Raw genomic sequence first — 20,014 nt, 5'->3', positions numbered from 1 at the left:
CTTGCGCACCTTGGTCAAGAGACCAGAGGTGCACTTCTTGGCTTATACAACGCATCATGGCGTCACAGCTCGGTCCCCACCACGTGGAAATCCAGTCGCCTTGTCCCACCCCTTCAGCCTGGCAAATCTCCATTGGAATTACCATCTTTCCGCCCAATAGCACTGGCCAGCGGCGTCGGCAAGGTGATGGAGATAATGGTCCTTACATCGTTAAAATGATACTTGGAATTTTGCAACGTCTATCTAGAGTAATGGCTGGCTTTCGACGCGGACGCTCGTCAATAGATAGCGTTATTGACCGTCCTCGACTGCGCTTCCCTTCTCTTGGCACCCATTCTGTATCTCTAATGGTCCACCGGCTATCCATCCTACGCATTATATGGCCTGCCCAGCTCAATTTCTTTTCTCTTTATGTCAATTAGACTATCGGCTATCCCCTTTTGCTCTCTGATGCACACCGCTCTCTTCCTGTCTCATAACGTTACACCTAATATTTTCGGTTCCATCGCTCTTTACTCGGCTCTTAACTTTTTCTCGAGCTTCTTTTTTAACCTAGAAGTTTCTGTCCCATATCTTAGCACCTGTAGAATGTAATGATTGTACACTTTTCTTTTCAACGACGGTGGTAAACTCTCAGTCGGTATTTGGTAATGTCTGCCGTATGCACTCCAACCCATCTTTTTTTTTTACTCTTCTGTATATTTCCGTTTCAGGATGCAGGTCCCCTGTGACTAATTGACCTAGATAAACGTACTCCTTTGCAGACTGTATAGGCTGACTGGAGATCATTAATTCTTGTTTCCTTATAAGGCTATTGAGCGTTACCTGTCTTCAACCCTACTCTTACACTTTCTCAGTTAAGGTCCTCAATCATTTGTTGCAATTCATCCACAGTGTTGCTGAAAAAAAACAATGTCATCTGCAAACCGAAGGTTGTTGAGATATTCGCTGTTGATTCTCACTCCTAAGACTTTCCAGCCTGATAGCTTGAATACTTCTTCTAAGCATGCAATAAATAGCATTGGAGAGGTTGTGTCTCCTTGCCTGGCCCCTTTATTGATAGATAATTTTCTACTTTTGTTGCGGAGAAGCAAGGTAGCTGTGGAATCTTTGCAGAGATTTTCCAGGATATTCATGCATGCCTCCTGTACTCCTTGATTACACAATGCTACCATGACATACTACGGGTATTTCTACTGAACCAAATACCTTTTCACAATCTACGAAAGCAATATGGAGAGGCTGATTGTACTCCGCAGATTTCTCAATTACCCTATTGATGACATGGGCGTTATTCATTGTACAATAGATCCCTTTCTGAAGCCAGCCTGTTCCCTTGGATGACTGAAGTGTTGCCTTGTTTCTATTGAAAATTATTTTAGTGGATATTTTTTTTACAATACTGAAAGCAAGCTAATGGGTCTATAATGCTTCAATTCTTTAACGTCTCCCTTCTCGTGGAGTAGTATAATGTTGTCGTTCTTCCAGCTCTCTGGTACACTTGGAGTCATGATGCATTGCGTACAAAAGGCCGCAAGCTCTTCAAACATATCTCCTCCATCTTTGGTTAAAGCTATTATTATTCCATCTTCTCCTGCTGCTTTTTCTCGGGACATGTCTTGCAAGGCAGTTCTATAATTTCATCGCTATTTGTAGAAGGAGCCTCTGTATCATGTTCATCACTACTTAAAATGAAGGCTGCGTGGCTGCTTTCAGTACTGTACAGGCCAGTTTATAATTGTTCTGCTGCTTTTACTATATAATATAAATCGCTGATGACATCACCCCGCTTATCTTTCACTGCATACATCTTACTCTGTCCCGACATATACAGGTCTTGTGAACCTGGGTGAACCTACCTTCGCCTGCTGACCAGACACTAACACCATCCTCTGTCAACACTTCCAAGAACCAACCTTAACTGTGGTTTTTATAAAGCAATTGTATGTCATGCAAGCATTATACCTGCCAGGTTCCGGGCCACCAACATCCCCGAGGCACCTCCATGGACATTGCCAAGACCATTAGTGAGGCTTCAGATATCCCGAATTATGAAGAAATCCCACGTTTCCTCCATTGGCTTGAAACAGCTCACCCTGTCCCATATATTTACATTACATAGTGGTACTGTACAAGCATATACCGATGGTTCGGTCACGTCATCTGCCCTAACGGCCACATTTGTCATCCCACAACTTGGAATTACTCGGCGATCTAAATTAGACCACAAATGGACATCTACGGCTGCGGAACTTGCGGGAATACGATAGGCTGTCCGTTTTATGAGAACGCAGACAACTCATAAATGGACGATATTGTGTGATATCAAATCAGCGCTCGCTAAAATGCTTTTTAAAGAAAGGACCATACTACATGCTCGCGCTGGAAATCGCCAAACTTCATCACAGTGCCGAGTTAAGTGGGCACGTGATCACCTCTCAATGGGTGCCTAGTCATTGTGGTGTGATTGGCAATGAACTCGCAGACAGTGAGGCAAGATTGGCGTTCTCTTCCTCTGAAGAAGTACGGATTGCGTACTCGCGACCTGACGCCAACTCCATGATCAAGGCACTCATGCAAGACCTTACAAAGGCATACAGAGCCCACGATAACAACATTCACAGACGCCTACATATGATTGACCCAGACGGTAAATTCTGTTTGCCCCCGGAGGTTACGCGGAGCAAAACGTCATTGCTACAGCGGATTCGGCTGGGCGTTGCTTTCACCCGTCGTTACGCGCACCTCATCGGCCAATCGAACAGCCCTGATTGTGAACACTGCCAAGTGCCTGAAACGCTAGAACACATACTGTGCGATTGCCCAGCACATATGCTGGAGCGAAGGACGTTAGACAATTTCCTAGCCAGCGTTGGCAGGCAACCTCTGTCGGAGGAAGCTATCCTCTGCCCATGGCCTGACACTGCAACTTCAGTGCGTGCAACTAAAGTGTTATTGAAGTTTCTGCAGAACACCAAGCTTGACGAGCGGCTCAAGCAAGGCAAATACATAAGCACTGATCAGTTCTCTTATCATCATCATCCATCCCAGTACTTTCACTCCCCTTCCCTCTTCCCCAGCGCAGAGTAGCAGACTAGAGCGCACTAGCTCAGGTCGACCTCTCTGTCTTTCCTGTCAATAAATTCTATTCTATTCAATTCTATTCTATTTTACTATGCCCTATGCCAAGTTTTTTCGGCATAATTTCCTGCTGCAGCCATTTTTCTCGGCTTCCTCAATCTTTCCGACGTTATATTTTTGTATATCGCTTACTTTCTTCTTTATTTGCTTTCACTGTTCAGCGAATAGTTCATGTACTCACCAAACCGCAGTTTTCAATATATAGGCACAATTTCTAGCGGGGCACCCGCCGTGGTTGCTCAGGGGCTATGGTGTTGGGCTGCTGAGCACGAGGTCGGGGGATCGAATCCCGGCCTCGGCGGCTGCATTTCGCTGGGGACGAAATGCGAAAACACCCGTGTACTTAGATTTAGGTGCACGTTAAAGAACCCCAGTTGGTCCGGAGTTCTCCACTACGGCGTGCCTCATAATCAGAAAGTGTTTTTGGCACGTAAAACCCCATAATTAAATTAATTTCAAGCGGAAATGTATACATGCACGCATCCGCAAGCGCGCACAGTGGTATGGCTGAGCGGCTTCGATTACTTCCGGTCAGTCTTTGCCATCAAGGGACGGGAGTGCACGGGTTTGGGTCAATTTTGTTAGGGTCGGGTTTGTTTTTTGAAGGCAAGGTCTTCTTTGGAGACTTTAGAACGTTTTGGGGTTCGTGGGGTCTGTGTATTTGGCCACTTTCGTCGCGTCAAATTAAACGATTCGAGGTCTTCCAGCGCACATAGCACAACTAAGGGCGTCAAAAGGAGGCGTGAAACAGAAAAGACGCACCAAGTTATCGTAGACCTATGCATGGAGCAATAACAGTAGCGTATAGCCAGGAATTCTTTTTTTAGAGCGCAGCTCTTAGGCGGCCGTTTTTACGGCAAGCGTTGGCGTCGGCGGCGTAACCAAGCGAACACAGCGAAACATGAAAGCGCGAACGCGGAGTGGGAGATGGAAAGACTCAAGCCGCGAACGGCGGAGACCAGCGAGAGCGGTCCCTTCAGTGACGTGCGCGGCGGAAACCGATATCATGCGGACCCGCCCGATCGCTCGTTTCGCACTATCATCTGCTCGAGTCAGTTCTCGCTTGTACTTGCTTGGTTCGCTTGGTTTCGTATCATTCGCGCTTGTTTCGATTGTCATGGTTTGCGATTTTTTGTAACCTGATTCTATGCTCGACGCGAATTATTTAGTACTTTCTGGAAGCCACGCGGGCACCAGCGATTACGCTGGAACCTTTGACGAATCGTGTATAAAAGCCGGCGCGCTTGAGCCGCAGATCAGAATTCCGACCATCGTCGACTCTGCTCGCCGCCATCGTTGTGCTTCAGTGTTGCTTGATTTGCTGGGCACAAGTTCGCGCAATGAAGAGTTCAAGTTGTAACTCAGTTTCGACACTGTGTCGTTCATCACTGTGACTACCACGTGACAATATAATCATAATACAAAATAGTGTCAGCCAGTTCTTTCTGTACAATAAGCGACACAACGGGTGTAAGTGCTTCGTCTGCCGCAGCTGCTAAGCTAGCTGCCCGAGCAAAGACTCAGCGCCGCCGCCGAGAAAACGCTGTCGTTCAGAATTAAATTATTTGCCACAATATATCTCCAATTCGAAACACCTAATCAGCTGCGCTCATAATTCACGTCAGTGAGTATCTTAATAGTCGGTGATTTTTTTTTTACCAGTTATTTGCGATACGCAAGTGCTCTTGCTACTCCCGAAAGACATCGTGCTGACGATTTCCGCACGTTTAAATCGCATGCTACTACGCGCATGCGTCATAAATCACATGAATGAATTAAAAACACAAGTGGCGCACGACTGTTGGTAAAAATCTTTTTCCTTTAATCGAACGCCACAGTGGACCGGGGCTGATTAGATATTAATGAGAGCTAAGGGGGAGGTGCAGGATGTGTGGCGTGAATGAGGCTCTACATTGGCCGTACAAGACTATATGTATTGCGGCACAGCCTCCATGAGTTGTGGAAGCGCGGCGTTCTGACGTCAGCGTGCACCTGCGCAGTCAATAGCGCTTAAATTATACCTCCAAATTGCACGCAAAGGTAGAGAAAGCTTCCCTTTAAGACAATAATATGTATCGAAGAGCAGTGCATGGGCTTGATTTTTTTTTTAATATCGGCTCATCCCGAAGGTATTGCAGTATGAACAAACCGCATGGTACACTTATGCGCTTAAGTATACATTGTCTTTCGTCGATATCAACCACTGTTGGCTCGCCTCTCTCTTTCTTTTTACAGCGAAACTGTCTATGCCTAGGATCTGGTGGAAAAAATGTGTCCGAGATCATCAAAATTGACAAAAAATCATCATATGGGCCGATCTCGGTGATAGTGCAGAAAGAGTCCAAGCTCAATGGTACATATACCGGTGGGCTCGGGGACCTGTAACGCGCCCTTGAACGACCCTTGTCACACATGGGACCCAAGCAGGTCCCAGACACAAGGGTAAGAACAGATGTTTTCGAACAAAATGTCTGTTAATTCTCGGCGCCAACCGCGCAAACGCGCTAGTGCCACTGCTCGCGCGCTCGTCGTCGTCGTCTACTACAGCTGGCTCCGTTGCCGTTCATCATCCCGGCGTAAAATTTCAGTTCTCTTCTGTCGTCGTAGACTGCGGGTCGGTTAGCAGCTTAGACCACATGCTCTTGCGGTGCCCTAGTTATGGGGACCCAATCAAGCCACCGAGGAGGGGTGAAGCTCTGCCACCTAGAGTTCCGAGCTTCTCCCACAGCTCCAGGCTGTCCAGAGAGCCCACGATGCGGAGATGAGGCTAGGCCTCCCCATCCCCACGTGGGAGCGACCCGCGGTGCTGCTCCAAGTACGGCGCTTCTCAGGACCTCATTAAAGTTCTCTGTCTGTCTGTCTGTCTGTCTGTCTGTCTGTCTGTCTGTCTGTCTGTCTGTCTGTCTGTCTGTCTGTCTGTCGTCGTCGTCGTCGTCGTCGTCGTCGTCGTCGTCGTAATGGGGAGGCCACGTTTACGGGGGTATGAGCCATTGCTTAAGGGGGTATGAGCCATTCATTGTCTTACGTGACGGACGCATTTAATAACAGAGGTGATACGCGAATATGTGTGCGCACCTATATCGCCACGATGACCACAGATTAGGACAATAAATATGTTCGTACCTTTGTTCAATATTCTGGGTCAACTCTGTGTCGTGTGCTAAACAGCTTCACTTGTCTTCCATCTTCACATAGTGGAAGGGTGAGTGAGTGAGTGAGAAAACTTTATTTCGAATCAGAACGATTCGCGTCCGGCGAGTTAGTAGGCTGAGGCTCCGCCGAGGTTACGGCCAAGAGTTCTTGCCCCTCGGCGGCTTCCTCGGCCCTCTGGACTGCCCAGAGTTGGTCTTCCAGGTTCGAGCTGAGCAGCGCGGCCTGCCATCGCGCGCAGAGGCTGTCGATGGAGACTTCGCTCTCATTGTCCTGTATTAGTCCCTGGCATTCACATAGCATGTGTTCTAGCGTGGCTCTGGTGCCACACACTTTGCATCTATCTGTTGTGTATATGTCTGGATAAATAGCGTGCATTAGTATCGGACTCTTGTATGATTTGGTTTGTAGTTGTCGCCACTGGACAGCTCGCGATCGACTGAGTTGTGGATGGGATGGTGGATAAGTGCATCTTTTCATCTTGTAATGGTTGGTGATGTCGTTTAACCTGGTCATTCTGTCTTCCCATTCCCATACCTCGGAGTGCCCTGTCGAGTGGTCTACGTTCGTCGCAGCTCGGAAAGTGAGTCCTCGAGCTACGTTGTGTGCCGCAGCGTTAGGGTTGTCCTCTCCCATTGAGTCGGTGGTGTGGGCTGGTATCCATAGGATTTGGATGCATATGTCTTCCCTTGTTGTTTTGCCTTTTTTGAGTATGTTTAGCGCCTCAGCTGAGAGCCGCGAAGTCGCGAAGCCGAGAGTCGCGAAGTTGCGTACTGCCGTCTGGGAATCGCTGATTATATAGTATGCGTTGGTTTGTGCTATGGCTAACGCTATAGTCGCTTCCTCCGCCGTTTGGATGCGTGTCGTGTTTATAGTCAAGCTTGTGTAGCATTGTATGTTGCGCTTAAGTACTGCTGCGACAAAGCTGCGTTTGTGGTTGTAACGTGCAGCGGCTACAAAGACCGCGTTTTTGTTCCTTCTGTAGTCATTCGCCATGTTCTTTGCCCTGCTTTTTCTCCTGCAGTCGTGGTGTACAGGATGCACATTCTTGGGTGAGGGGGTACCGTGAGTTTGGCCCTTATTTCCTTGGGTATGTCCCGTTTCTATCCGTTCTGTGTGTGGTAGCGGATCCTTAATCTATCTAGGATGTGTCTGCCCGCCGTCTTCTTGGAGATGCGTTCGTATTGCGCTATACGTTGCGCTTCTATTAGCTCCTCTGGCGTGTTGTGCAGTCCCAGCTCTAGGAGTTTCGCCTTGCCCGTGCTTAGCATGAGTCCAATCGCTTGTTTATATATCTTCCTATAATCAGGCCGTCTAGCTTCTTCTTTTCTGGGGCGCACCATCTGTGGTATGCCGCCGCATACGTGATCTGACTTATGACGAACGCCTGGATGATTCTCATGACGCTTGCTTCTTTCATTCCCTCGTGCCTGTTGGTGATTCTCTTGATCAATCGCATCGTCTGAGAAACTTTGGCTTCGATGTTGCGAAGGGTTTCTCCGTTGGTGCCCTTAGCTTCTATGATCATTCCCAACACCCTTATCTTCTCGACTTTGGGTATGGGTTATCCATATTGGGTCACAAGTTGTATGTCTTTGTAGGTTTGTGTGTTGTGGTTCTTGGGAGGTAGATTTGCCCTTTAGCGTTGGTCTGTACAGCAACAGCTCAGATTAGTGGAAGGGCTCTGCAAATTTTTCTTGCTTTTTTATTATTTTTTTGCTGTTCCTCATTTGCTTCTTCGTTCAACGATTACGTTCATGCATTGGTCGAAGGCATTTCACCGATTGGGACGATAAACTTTAAAAGCTTATCCTGCGCCATGTCAGACGCGTTCGCAGGCTTAAAACTTATGTGCTGTAAACTTGAGCGCGCAGCGCTTGTGCACTCATAAGAGACTATGCACGACGGGTAACCCATAGCAGAAATTTTAACTGGAGGGCTCGCATGGCAGCAGGAGGTAATGCTGAGGGTTTCTTGTTTTCGTCGAACGGTTTCCGGTATACGCGTTCTTTAATAAAGCAAGTCCCGCTCAGTACACGATCTCCCTGGGTCCGGAATAAAGATTGTCATTTTTATTAGATTCTTGCACAAAAATCAACAGCGATTAGCTGTCACGGAGTATACAATATTGTCTCGTATAGAGGTACCGGTTATTACAATAACACAATCAAGAAGGTAAGAGCAGAGATTCGGTGTTGTACTATTTTTCGTATGTTTATGGCGTTAAAGCACGGAGACGTACGCGCAGGGAGGACAGAACACAAGCGCTAACATGAACAGATGGATTGTTGGAACTGTGTGCATAACCAAATCAGGGACGGCCATGCGCAAGCTAAAACCATACTGAGGTATATGCAGGCTATAAAGACGGCGCGCGCAAATACTTCCAACCCATGCTTGGCATTGTTTGTTGTTGCAATGCTAAACCGCGTAATGTTATCCTTGTGTCTCGACGCAGCGAAGCATCTCTGGGGCGTCCACCACACATGTGACAGCTAATTATCACAGTGCTTCATTACATTGTTGCAGTGCTGAATAATTTAGACAGTGTGCCGGAGCTGCGCACTGATCGGTGCGTTTGCGCTGTCTGCTATATATATATATATATATATATATATATATATATATATATATATATATATATATATATATATATATATATATATATATATATATATATATATATATATATATATATATATATATGCCGCTGGTTCGATGCAATTTCTTCTAATCATGCGCTACCTGATGATCGGGGTGCCACCGCTCGTGCTCCTTGCTGTGTTGGCTCTTACGGCTCCCGTCTACCACCGACCACGCCCTATGCCAGGCGAAGTTCAGTTGTCCATCAGCAAAGCCATTGCTCGCCTGATCGCGTCGCGCACCCATATCACTAATTGAATCAGCCGTCTTAGCTGCAGGGGACGGTGTGGCTAGATGTGACCTGCTAATCAGGCAGTGCTCGCTCGGAAACGAATTGTCTCTGTCAAGTGAGCTACGGTAGATGGCACAGATACACTGCCGCACACCGTTCCTGCGTTCTAGACAAGTGTGCTGGGTGCTGTACACTGCATAAAACTTGCTGTCTATCAGTTCCTCTTTCATGTGGCAAGTATCATGTAGGGCAGCTGGGGCTCTGTCTAAATGTCAGACTCAAAGAGCGTTGACACAATGTAAGGCTATATATATATATATATATATATATATATATATATATATATATATATATACATATATAAATGTAAAGCTTGACGAATAGCTAATAGTGTGTTACGTCTTTCCTGTCCGTGTGTGTGGTTAATGCGGTATACGTACCAATTTAAAAAAGAAAAAAAAAGACAATCAAGTGGGTCGACTGTATAATTAAGCTTCTTGGTTTCAGGTTAGGCGTGTGTCGAATAATTGCGGGGCTACCGGTTTTGCTTGCTCATATGGTGGACGCGTGCTCGTGCGTCAGCACTGTGAAAGAACGCTTTAAAGTCGATGTTTGCTTCAACAAAACATTTGTCAATGTCTACAGGTAGTAGATCATCGATCTTCTGCTGCGGCGTGTCGGTGCCTACAGAACACCCTATAAGTGACGCCAGCTTTGTCCACAAGTTGATCGTGGGGCGTTGACATCGCTCGAAAAATGCCGGGAAAGTCACAAATCTTGGCGTGAGAGTTGGACGCACTTCTTCCGCCTTAGCTTTTCATGATTTCAGATAGAGCCCGATAGTTTTGCAGCTTTACGTAAGCCCAGGTCGTCGGAATGTGAACTCGTATACTCTCCGACACCTTTATCGAACAGCTGCAGTGGCAACTCACAACTCTTGTCGTGCATTATGCTACTGTCAGAAATGTATGCTAAGTAGTATCACACTTGTCATTAACGGAAAGCACACCAATGAATCTCCGTTGAGGTTGGTCTGTTTGTATTTTCTTAGAATTATATGTCGGACAAGTTGCTTTGGATTGTTTGCACGTCGGCTAGCGTCATTACAGGATGTCTGGAGCAATTTAGCTTCGTGAACTCAAGGGCTATACTGTTGAAAGCGAAAATGCACAGATGAAGTAAATAATGTCGGCGTATCAGTGCACAACATCGACAAAATTGCTTGTTGAGCTAACGACACGGAAAGGGATAACGCGTTAGTTAATCTAGATTTATTTATATTTATATTTATTTATTTATAATCTATATTTAATATCAAGCTCCGCGCTTGCTTTGTCATTCGCAATGCTTATTTTAAATGTAGCGCTTTCCTAGCGCGATGCACTTTTCTCTTTAACTACGTTTTGGACATAATTAGAGAGTAACAAAGCAGCTATGCGTCTATGCACGCGACAGTGCATGTTCTACATGACACCTGTAGAGGACGGGGCTGCTGCATTGCAGCACAGCGGCGCTCACTTGCCGTTCACCTGCACAACACACGAGCATCAGTGCGCGAAAGCGCTGCCACGCTGCAGAGTACATTGGGCTGTGGATCATTTCGTCGCGCGCTATGACGCCAACTCACGGCGGTCGGGGTGCGTCACACACATTCCTATGACTCGGTTTGCAAACAGGCTCTGCTGTCGCCCCTCGGGTACTGCGAAGGCGTTTCGGCGTTAACCACGAGGTGACGCCACCTTGACATTTAATTAATGTCGTTACCCGCCGTGGTTGCCTAGTGGCTACGGTGTTGGGCTGCTAAACACGGGGTCGCGGGATCGAATCCTGGCCACAGCGGCCGCGTTTCGATGGGGGTGAAATGCGAAAACACCCGTGTACTTAGATTTAGGAGCAAGTTAAACCACAGGTGGTCCGAATTTGCAGAGTCTCTCAATACGGCGTGCCATCGCTGTTTTGGCACGTAAAACCATATTTTTTGACATTAATATCGTTAGTTTACCGACAGCTGCGCAGCGAATTATGCACCATCCATCGAGTTAATATGTTATTAAACACGTTGGACTCTTTGACGGCGCAATATATAGTACAAACGAAGACGTTACTCTTCCTTCCATGCTTTCCTTTCTCAGACATTTATTCCCTTTCGCTTCCGGCCATGTAAATTCTATCTCTCATTAATACCCTCGCTGTTTTAGCAGCTGCTATGGTTCATTCTCGCTTCAACTTCTGTTCTCCTATGTTACTCACTATTTCCTCAATGTCAGGTCATAAAACGGCTCTGGTGGCCCGTGTGCACCGGCTTCGGCGTTTGCTTCGCCTCACAGATGTGTGCACTTGACAACATAATGGGAAGAATGTCACAATACAGGCGCTATAGCGATTTTAGTGCTATTCTGATAGCCTATATAGACATGCAAAATTAGCGCCTCACGGAAGACATGAAAGAGCTCTTTTTTCTGCACAGTTGGCGCCGGCAGCATTGGCGGCGTCAGTATAGCTTCACTGGCAACACGTAGAGCCGAGGCACTGGCATATACATCTTCTTAGGGAAGCGCTCTGCAACAAACAAATGCGCATTCGACCCTTTCAAAATGGGCACGGAGGTTTTTTCGGGCGAGGATCGATCTCGGTGAGACTGGAGCGCGGATAACGTTTACGTTTTCTTGGCTGGCAGCAGGCTTCGGCAGCGCTTCATCTGTTCGCGTCCGGTGACGTCCAGCCAGCTGCCGCGGCACTGCGTCGACGATTCCCGTCGGCAGCTGCGCACGACGGCGCCGACTTTAACGAGCTCCGCGGTAATGAGAAATGACCCGATAGTGGTGCATCCGACGGGCGCAGATTCGTCTGGCATTTATTAGATTTAAAAGGCGTCGGGGAATCGTGCCGTGGCATGGCACGCGCCCTGCGAGAAATGATGCGCTGGCGGCGCGCCCTACCCGCGGGGGCCCCCTATCGACCAACGCTGGGTGCCAATTGAGCCCGCGCCAGCCGGAGACCTCGAGGGGGCCGTAGGGCCAGTGCGCGCGGGCTCGCAGGGGTCGTTACTTCGGTCCGCCTAACGGGGCCCCCGGGGCCGGCCGAGCCGCTGCGCAGGCCACGGGGGTCATTTCCGAGCAGGCCGCTTAAAAATGCCACGCTAGGGAAATTCGCGCGGCCATATCCGAGGCACGCAAGGACACGCGGCCACAGGCGCCTTGCCCCGCTGGCCGCCACGGCGCACACAAGTCCCTCGGGGGCCCAAAGGGCGCGCACACCACCGCGCGCCCGTCTCGCCAGTGCGCCGCCAAAAATGAAAGGGCCCCGGAATCGTACTCGCCGAGACCGATTGCTCCGATGCCGTGCTGGCTCGCGGAATGGCCCTCGGCGAGCCCTTTTGGATTGTTCTTTCCCGCCGTGTACCTTGAGGCTCGACTTGGAAAAGCCACCCACGGGAAATTGGAAATACTGATAGGTCTGGCCAAAGTTGGAAGACGGCCACGTATACTAGGCCACCCTCACGGGATTCTAGGTGCCCTGGAAGGCTCAGAGTGACCGCCTCTCGCAGCTGCTCCCAGAAGATGGGAGCACCAGCGCCTCTTGCAGCGACTTGTCACAGGCGTCGCGCTGGGCCGCAGTGAGCGTTTGGCCTCCATTCCCGCGAAGGTGGGTCACACCTGAAGCCGCGCTGCATACGCCGTTGTGTACGCAGTCGCTTGCACGGTACGTGTGGGCGTAGGCAGCTTCCTAACCAAAATTAAAACGCAGCATACAGCTGGGTCAACAGCACCTAGTTGGCGCAAGGCCTTTTCACTCTGATCCAGGACGTCATGCTTCCTGGCCCGAAATTTCCACCGCCAAGGCTGGCGTGACGAAAGCGGTGACGTCAAAATCACCACGGCTTACTCGGGAACATCCCCATTAGATTCTATGGCAGTCGGACCAGGTAGCATGACGTCATGGATCGGATTGAACAGGCTTTGTGCTATCTTATCTAGGTGGTGTTGGCTGGGCAGGTTCGTATTGTGTTTAGCCATGGCACATATCGCGAAGCTACGATATCTGCGTGATGCCGGTAATTCATTTCGAAGAATGTCTTCCAGCAGGGTGTGTGCGTGCGTGTGTGTGCGTGCGTGTGTGTGTCAAAGCATTTTCCTATTACAGTATTTTACCGTAGAGTTATCGTTCCGCTATTACCGATGCTGCCCGCTGCCAGTTGCGTATGCGCAAGACAAAAGCAAAAGAGGAAAAAAAGCTGCCAGTGATTGCGCAGTGCACAGTCAGCGGCATCGGGAGGCAGTAGACCGGTAACTCGATGCTAAAAAGCCCTGTCATCTCGGCGCGTCATGTACTCTGGCGTGACCAGAATTTATTTTTCGTTTTTTAGAGAGTGAACATAGGAAAATCGGGAAAGTAGGCATTCTGGACATTGACTGTTGCTGGTGGCGGAAGCACGGGTATCTCTGCGCTGTTCTGGCTTGCATCGAGCTGCTAACAAATAAACGAGTGCATACTTATGTGGTATTTTATACTTCCGTTAACTAAGAATACATTAAAACTTACTTAAGGCAATGCGAGAGAATAGCACGTAAGAAAAATAGGGGCCATGCGTTCGCTGAGGGAAGCGGAGCTCCAACGTGTGATTCCTTTCCGACTTTCCCGTGTGCAGCCGACGAAGACCCAGGCGAATCGGAGGCGACAGAAGAGCACCGCTGCCAAGCGATGCAAGTCGACAGCAGGTCGGAGGAAGGCGACCGCTCCCCGGAGGAGGACTCGTCGTACGCTCCCGGAGACAGCCCTCTGCACGGTAAGACAGACGGTGCCGACATGGTATAAGAGCTGCGTTGGATGTGCGGACTGTGAGGTGCCCGCAACATCTGTCTTGAATTTCCATGGCAGGGAACCAAGTGAAACAAACTCGCAGCTCTGAGAGTAGTATTCCGTAATGCGCATTGGTGTATATATCACGTATAGGTCTTGTTGTCAAGGCGTGCGTTTACTGTTTATTCTATACATGGAGGCAGCTCTACGCAAGCTTTTGGCATAACCTTTTAGCTTCTCAGAAGGTAATATTTAAGCAAAAAGCAAAAGAACAAAAGGACCTCGGCTGGCCTTTTTTCCGGCCTAAATTTCCTAAGTGTGGGCTACATAACGGATGGTGTCGCGCCCGATACTATCAATGAACCAACACCACACAGGAGCCTCTGAGCTCACGCTTTGTGGCTGGGCTTCACCGGCGCAACTTATATGTCGGTCTGGAGCGAGAAATAGAGCGAATGTTTTTCATGTTAGGCGCGTGTAAAATCCGCTGTCTCGCACTTATTAAATATACAACTGATGGCATGGCTGGTGCGACCCCAGCTGTCACGCTTGTACAGACTCCACTCGGCTTTTGTCATGAGAGTCGTCTTGAACACAGGTGTTGTAGTCAGCGAAGCGTTCACGCCGGAGTCGAGTCTTACGGCATAAGCTGCCGGATCTCTCTTGTTCCCATGCAAACCCATACCAAGTATTGTGTCAAGGTTTCACATTTGGGACAGCTGTCATGGGCCTGTAAAGCACGTTTGCTCTTGGCTTTGCGTCTTACCTTTCTCGCCGTGAATTTTGTAAGAGTACAGCAATATGAAGGGTGGTCACTTGATTATTAACCTAGCCCTACATTAAACACATCGCAGTATGAACCATGACTTGAATTCCTTGCAAAATGTACCCAAACCGTATCTCGTTTTATGCATGAAAGTGACAGGACGTGGTGCTCATGTTCCTTTCACGCTGCTGTTGGTCCAAAGCCCAAAAGAGAGAAGAACTTTTGTCCTCACTTTTAAAAACTTTTGAGGCATATAACACTCATTTGACTACACTCAAAGTTGCCCGTCTACTTTTCACAAAGACTGTACGCGTATAAGTGCGACTTTCGTCGAGAAATGCTGCGCAGAGGCGTACTTGTGGCGAGAAGCTATAATCGCGTCAGCTGTATTGCTTCGATCTACCTGCAGTATGTGTCAAAAGTTTAAAGGCCACTGCGCGAGTGATTGCAACTGTTAATCAGCCGTGTATGCTAGCTCCATGTAAAACAGATGGCGCTCAAGAGATCTGCGAGGTCTAGGGGAGCTATTCGTTCTCCATTTTTCTGCTCGCATGGAGGAGGAAAGAGAAAAGTATAAGGCAGGGAGGTTAACTGGAATAACGTCCGGTTGGCTACACTACACCGGGGAATGGGAAAGGGAAAGATCACAGGGAGAGAGAGGAGGAAAGGAAAGAAGGAACTTGCGGTGAGTTCTCTGACGCGTGTGGTCTTACAGAAATTGCACTAATAGTCACAGATGGTCGCACAAGCCCGTCGTCCTTAAGAAGCACAAAAGCGCCTTCACCGCTTTATGGGTCGACGGGCGATGGTGGCGGTGTTCCAGCAGCACCTGCACAGAAAGCGGCCGATTGTCCAGTTTTTGGAAAGCTTTGGCAAGTTCTTGTCTCTCTGGGGCATATCGTGGACAGTGGCACAGCAGGTGGTCGATGTTTTCTTCGGTACCACAAACCTCGCATGCTGCACTGTCAGTCACTCCAATTAAGGTAGAGTATGCCTTTGTGAAGGCAAGTCCTAACCAAAGGCGACTGAGAAGCGTAGCTTCACGTCGAGGAAGTCTGAGTGGAGGTCGAAGTTGCAGGGAGGGGTTTAGTCGATGCAGTCGTTTAAGTCGTAAGCTTGGCGAGTTTCACTCGGTCACTGTAAGACTGCGTGCCAGGTGTCGAAGCTGCCTTGCGGCGTCTGCCCTCGAAAGCGGAATTGGAACGCTGTACTCTTCTTGGTGTGCTGTGAGAGCAGCGTTATCGGCGAAGTCATTGCCACTGATTCCACAATGGCCAAGTACCCATTGAAGAACGACCTCGTGAGCTTTTTGCTGGACGTGATGGTAAAGTTTCACGATTTCGTACGTCAATTGGTCATGGCATTCGTGTCGGAGTACTGACTGTGTGCACTGTAATGCCGGTTTTTAATCACAGAACACAGCCCATTTTCTAGGTCTTTCAGAATCAATGAATTCCAGTGCTCGACGCAGGGCCGTTAGTTCTGCCGCCGTTGAGGTTATGACATTCTGCTCGCATAATATGAAAAGTGGTCAATGTGGTCGAGTACATAGCACTCAAACAACATCGGTTGCAAGCTGAGTGGCCTGGGGAGCTTCGACAGAGCGAGCAGCCGGAGCGCTAAGAAGCAGATGGAAGGCTCGACCGCTATCGTAGTTGCAACGACCGCGTTTAGAATGGAATAAAATGTTCTGGCGGTGAGCGGTTATCAGTACTTCTCTGAAATCGTGGTTCGAAGAGCAATACAAAGGGTGCAGCAGCTGAGAACAAGAGGGAGCTGGGGGAGGCGCTCGTCCGGGCAGGGATGCTTGCTCCTAATTTACGGTACTGTTCTAAAGCCTCGGGAAACAAACGGCTGGCGAGTATTGGCAGTTGATGAAAGCGATAAGAAATACTGTGGAGATTGGTGGGGACTAGCAGTGTCGGTGTGCTTAGGAACTTGCTCAACTGCGCTCCACACTCCGTTGAGCTGTTATCAGGTAATACAAGAAAGTTCAATATTTGCAGGTGGTTTTATCTTCCCTGCAAGCCGAAGGTTCTTGAGATATTCGCCGTCGATCCTCACTCTTAAGCCTTCCCAGCCTAATAGCTTTAATACTTCTTCTAAGTATGCAATGAATAGCATTGGAGAGATTGTGTCTCCTTGCGTGACCGCTTTTTTGATAGGTAATTTTCTACTTTTCTTGTAGAGATGCAAAGTAGCTGCCGAATCTGTAGATATTTCCCAATATCTGCAGGTATGCCTTCTCTACTCCTTGATTACGCAGTGCCTGCATAACTGCTGGTATCTCTACTGAATCAAATACCTTTAAATAATCCATGAAAGTCATAGAGAGATGTTGATCCTACTCCACAGATTTCTCAGTTACTTGATTGATGACATAGACGGGATCCATTGCAGAATACACCTTCCTGAAGCTAGCTTGTTCTCTTGACTCATTGAAGTCAAATATTGCCCTGATTCTATTGGAAATTATATTAGTGATTATTTTATAGAATACTGGAAGCAAGCTAATGAGCCTATAATTATTCAATTCTTTAACCTCTCTCTTCTTAAACATCACTGTAATGTTCGCGTTCTTCCAGCTTTTCAAGCATTTTATTTCCCCCATTTTTGATTAAATCAACTGTCATTCCATCTTTGCCTGCCGCTTTTCGCCGAGACTTGTCTTGCAAGGCCCTTCTAACTTCATCTCTAGTAAGGAATCTCTGTATTTTTCTCAATACTACTTCCATTGAAGGTTGTGTGGCTGCTCTGAGTACTGTATAGGTCAATATAGAATTATTCTGATCCATTTACTATATCGTCGAAATTTATGGTGACATTATCATGCTTATCCTTCAATACGTACATTTTGCCCCGCCCTATGGCAAGTTTACTTCTCACTAATTTCACTATGCGGCCATTTTTGACTGCTTCCTCAATCTTTCCGCAGATGACACATGTCATCTTACAGATGACATTGGCCTGTTCAGCAATACTGGGGATGAACTGCAAGAAATGATTGAGGACCTTAACCGAGAAAGTGTAAGAATATAGGTTTGAAGATTATTATGCCGAAGACAAAGGTAATGTTCAATCGTCTGGCAAGGCAACATGAATTCAGGATCTCCAGTCAACCTCTAGAGTCTTTGCAGGAGTACGTTTATCTAGGTCAATTCACGGAAGAATAAAAATGGGTTGGAATTTCACACGGCAGACATTAACCAATCATAACTGGCAGCTTACCACTGTCGTTGAGAAGAAAAGTGCATAATCATTGCATTCTACCAGCGCTAACACCCGCCGTGGTTGTTGAGCGGCTATGGTGTTGGGCTGCTGAGCACGATGTCGCGGGATCAGATCCCGGCCACGGCGGCCGCATTCCGATGGGGGCGAATTGCGAAAGCACCCGTGGGGCTTAGATTTAGGTGCTCGTTAAAGAACCCCAGGTGGTCGAAATTTCCGCAGTCCTCCACTACGGCGTGCCTCATAATCAGAAAGTTGTTTTGGCACGTAAAGCCCCATAATTTATTTTTTTACCAGTGCTAACACATGGGGCAGAAACTTGTGGGCTAACAATGAAGCTCAAGAACAAGTGAAAGACCGCGCAAAGAGTAATGGAACGAAAAATGTTAGGCGTAACGTTAAGAGAAAGGAAGAGAGCGGTGTGGATCAGAGGGCAAACCGATATTCTGGCTGACATTAAGAGAAAAAAAAATATGGAGTTGGGCAGGCCAGGTAATGCGTAGGGCAGATAACCGGTAAACCATTATAGTCTGTGTCTTTTTGTCTGTGCCCCTGTACCCCTGTACGTTGTATAGATACAAATAAAGTTCAAAGTTCAAGTTCAGTTACAGAATGGGTGCCAAAGGAAGGGAAGCACAGTCGAGGACGACAGAAAAATGGGCGGGGTGATGAAATTGTCAACAAAAAGTGTTAGCAAAAAAAAAAAACAAAGAGAGACAGAGAAAATGAAAATTCGTCTCCATTCCGCATGCGCACGCACGTGTGCGGAAGCGTAGCATGGATCCTCATCCTTCTAGGCCCTCCGCCAAGCCCTAATGCATTATTGAACTAAATGAATGTTTAAAAGTAAATTGCGTCAGGAAAATGCGTAAAGTACGACTTCCACACAAGCTGCGCGCCGTCGGATTGTTATTCGAATATACGAGAAAACATAAATCTATTACGCGGAAGCTGAAAGACAGCTGCCGTTTGAGGTCTGTCTGAGTGGCCGCAGCCACTAGGTGGCGGTAATGCTAGCGCAGGATACATCTTCATTCTTTTAGGTCCTCCTCCTAGCACAAGTGCGTTTTTGTACTAATTGAATTTCTCAAAGTAAAATGCGGCGGAAAATTCGTAAAGTACGACTTACACACAACCTGCAGACATGATATAGCATCGGATTGCAATTCCCAATATACGAGAAAACATAATTCTGTTACGCGAAAGCTCAAACACAAAGCCATCCAGCTGCGTTTGTTTTTGTGTGAGCACCGCTCACGCGGACACGAAGAATTCCAACCTATAGAGTCTAACAACTTCGCTGTAAAACATCCGAGGTAAAAGGAAACTGCACTGTAAAATAATTTACACCCTTAAAAGTGAAAAAGGGTGTAAATGTGTCTATAACTGGCACCCTTATAGGGTGCCAGTCATATACATCACACCCTAAGGGTGTCATTTATAGACACATTTACACCCTTTTTCACTGTGAAGAGTGTAAATTATTTTACAGTGTGGCGGGCGCTGCGAAATGCAGTGTAAAATGGATGGAAGTACCGTTGGAACAGCTGCGCTTCAAGTCGTTTGCGCAGAAATAGGTTTTCTTTTCTGTCCTGCATGTTTAAAGTTAAAGGAATATGCGACGTCAAGAGGAAGAGAAATAAGTTTTGGACCTCTGTCGCTGACTAGCACTAATCATAGTTTGTTCTTTTAGTACTATTATTATTATTTGTTTTGAAAACATATATACATTTAACAGTAAAAGGAAAGCGAGGAGTAGGCCGACAACTGGCCACCGGAAGGGGCACCAACGTCTGCCTACTTTTCAGAAAGGAGGTGACAGCAACACAGGAATGGAAGATAGGAAGGAGGGGAGGAAAGAGGAAAGAAAGAGCAACAGGACAAATCTAAAAGAATGAAGTAGAACACACAGTAGGGCCGGTCACTGAAGGTCACGCAACTGTAGAATGGTAAATAGAAGAAATAGTATCGACGCTACAAACGTGAACCTAAATTAGTTAATTCGAGAAAAATAAGTAGAGCGTGATGAGCCTGATCACGTCGAGGCGCACAAC

General features: G+C 47.6%; 1 protein-coding gene across 2 annotated transcripts in view; it reads left to right on the top strand.

Moving 5' to 3' along the window:
• The window catches only part of L (zinc finger protein Lobe), a 172,084-nt gene that overhangs the window by 17,403 nt on the left and 134,667 nt on the right, over positions 1-20,014 (top strand). For both annotated transcript variants that reach the window (XM_075671872.1, XM_075671877.1), the window contains exon 2: positions 13,815-13,952. In XM_075671872.1, the coding sequence (XP_075527987.1) occupies positions 13,815-13,952 (138 nt within the window). The remainder of the gene's footprint in view (positions 1-13,814; positions 13,953-20,014) is intronic.

The sequence above is a fragment of the Dermacentor variabilis genome, chromosome 1, assembly GCF_050947875.1.
Source record: "Dermacentor variabilis isolate Ectoservices chromosome 1, ASM5094787v1, whole genome shotgun sequence".
In the NCBI taxonomy this organism is placed as follows: Eukaryota; Metazoa; Arthropoda; class Arachnida; order Ixodida; family Ixodidae; genus Dermacentor; species Dermacentor variabilis.
Note: the sequence above shows the minus strand (reverse complement) of the source record. Positions and strands in the feature narration are given on the sequence as shown.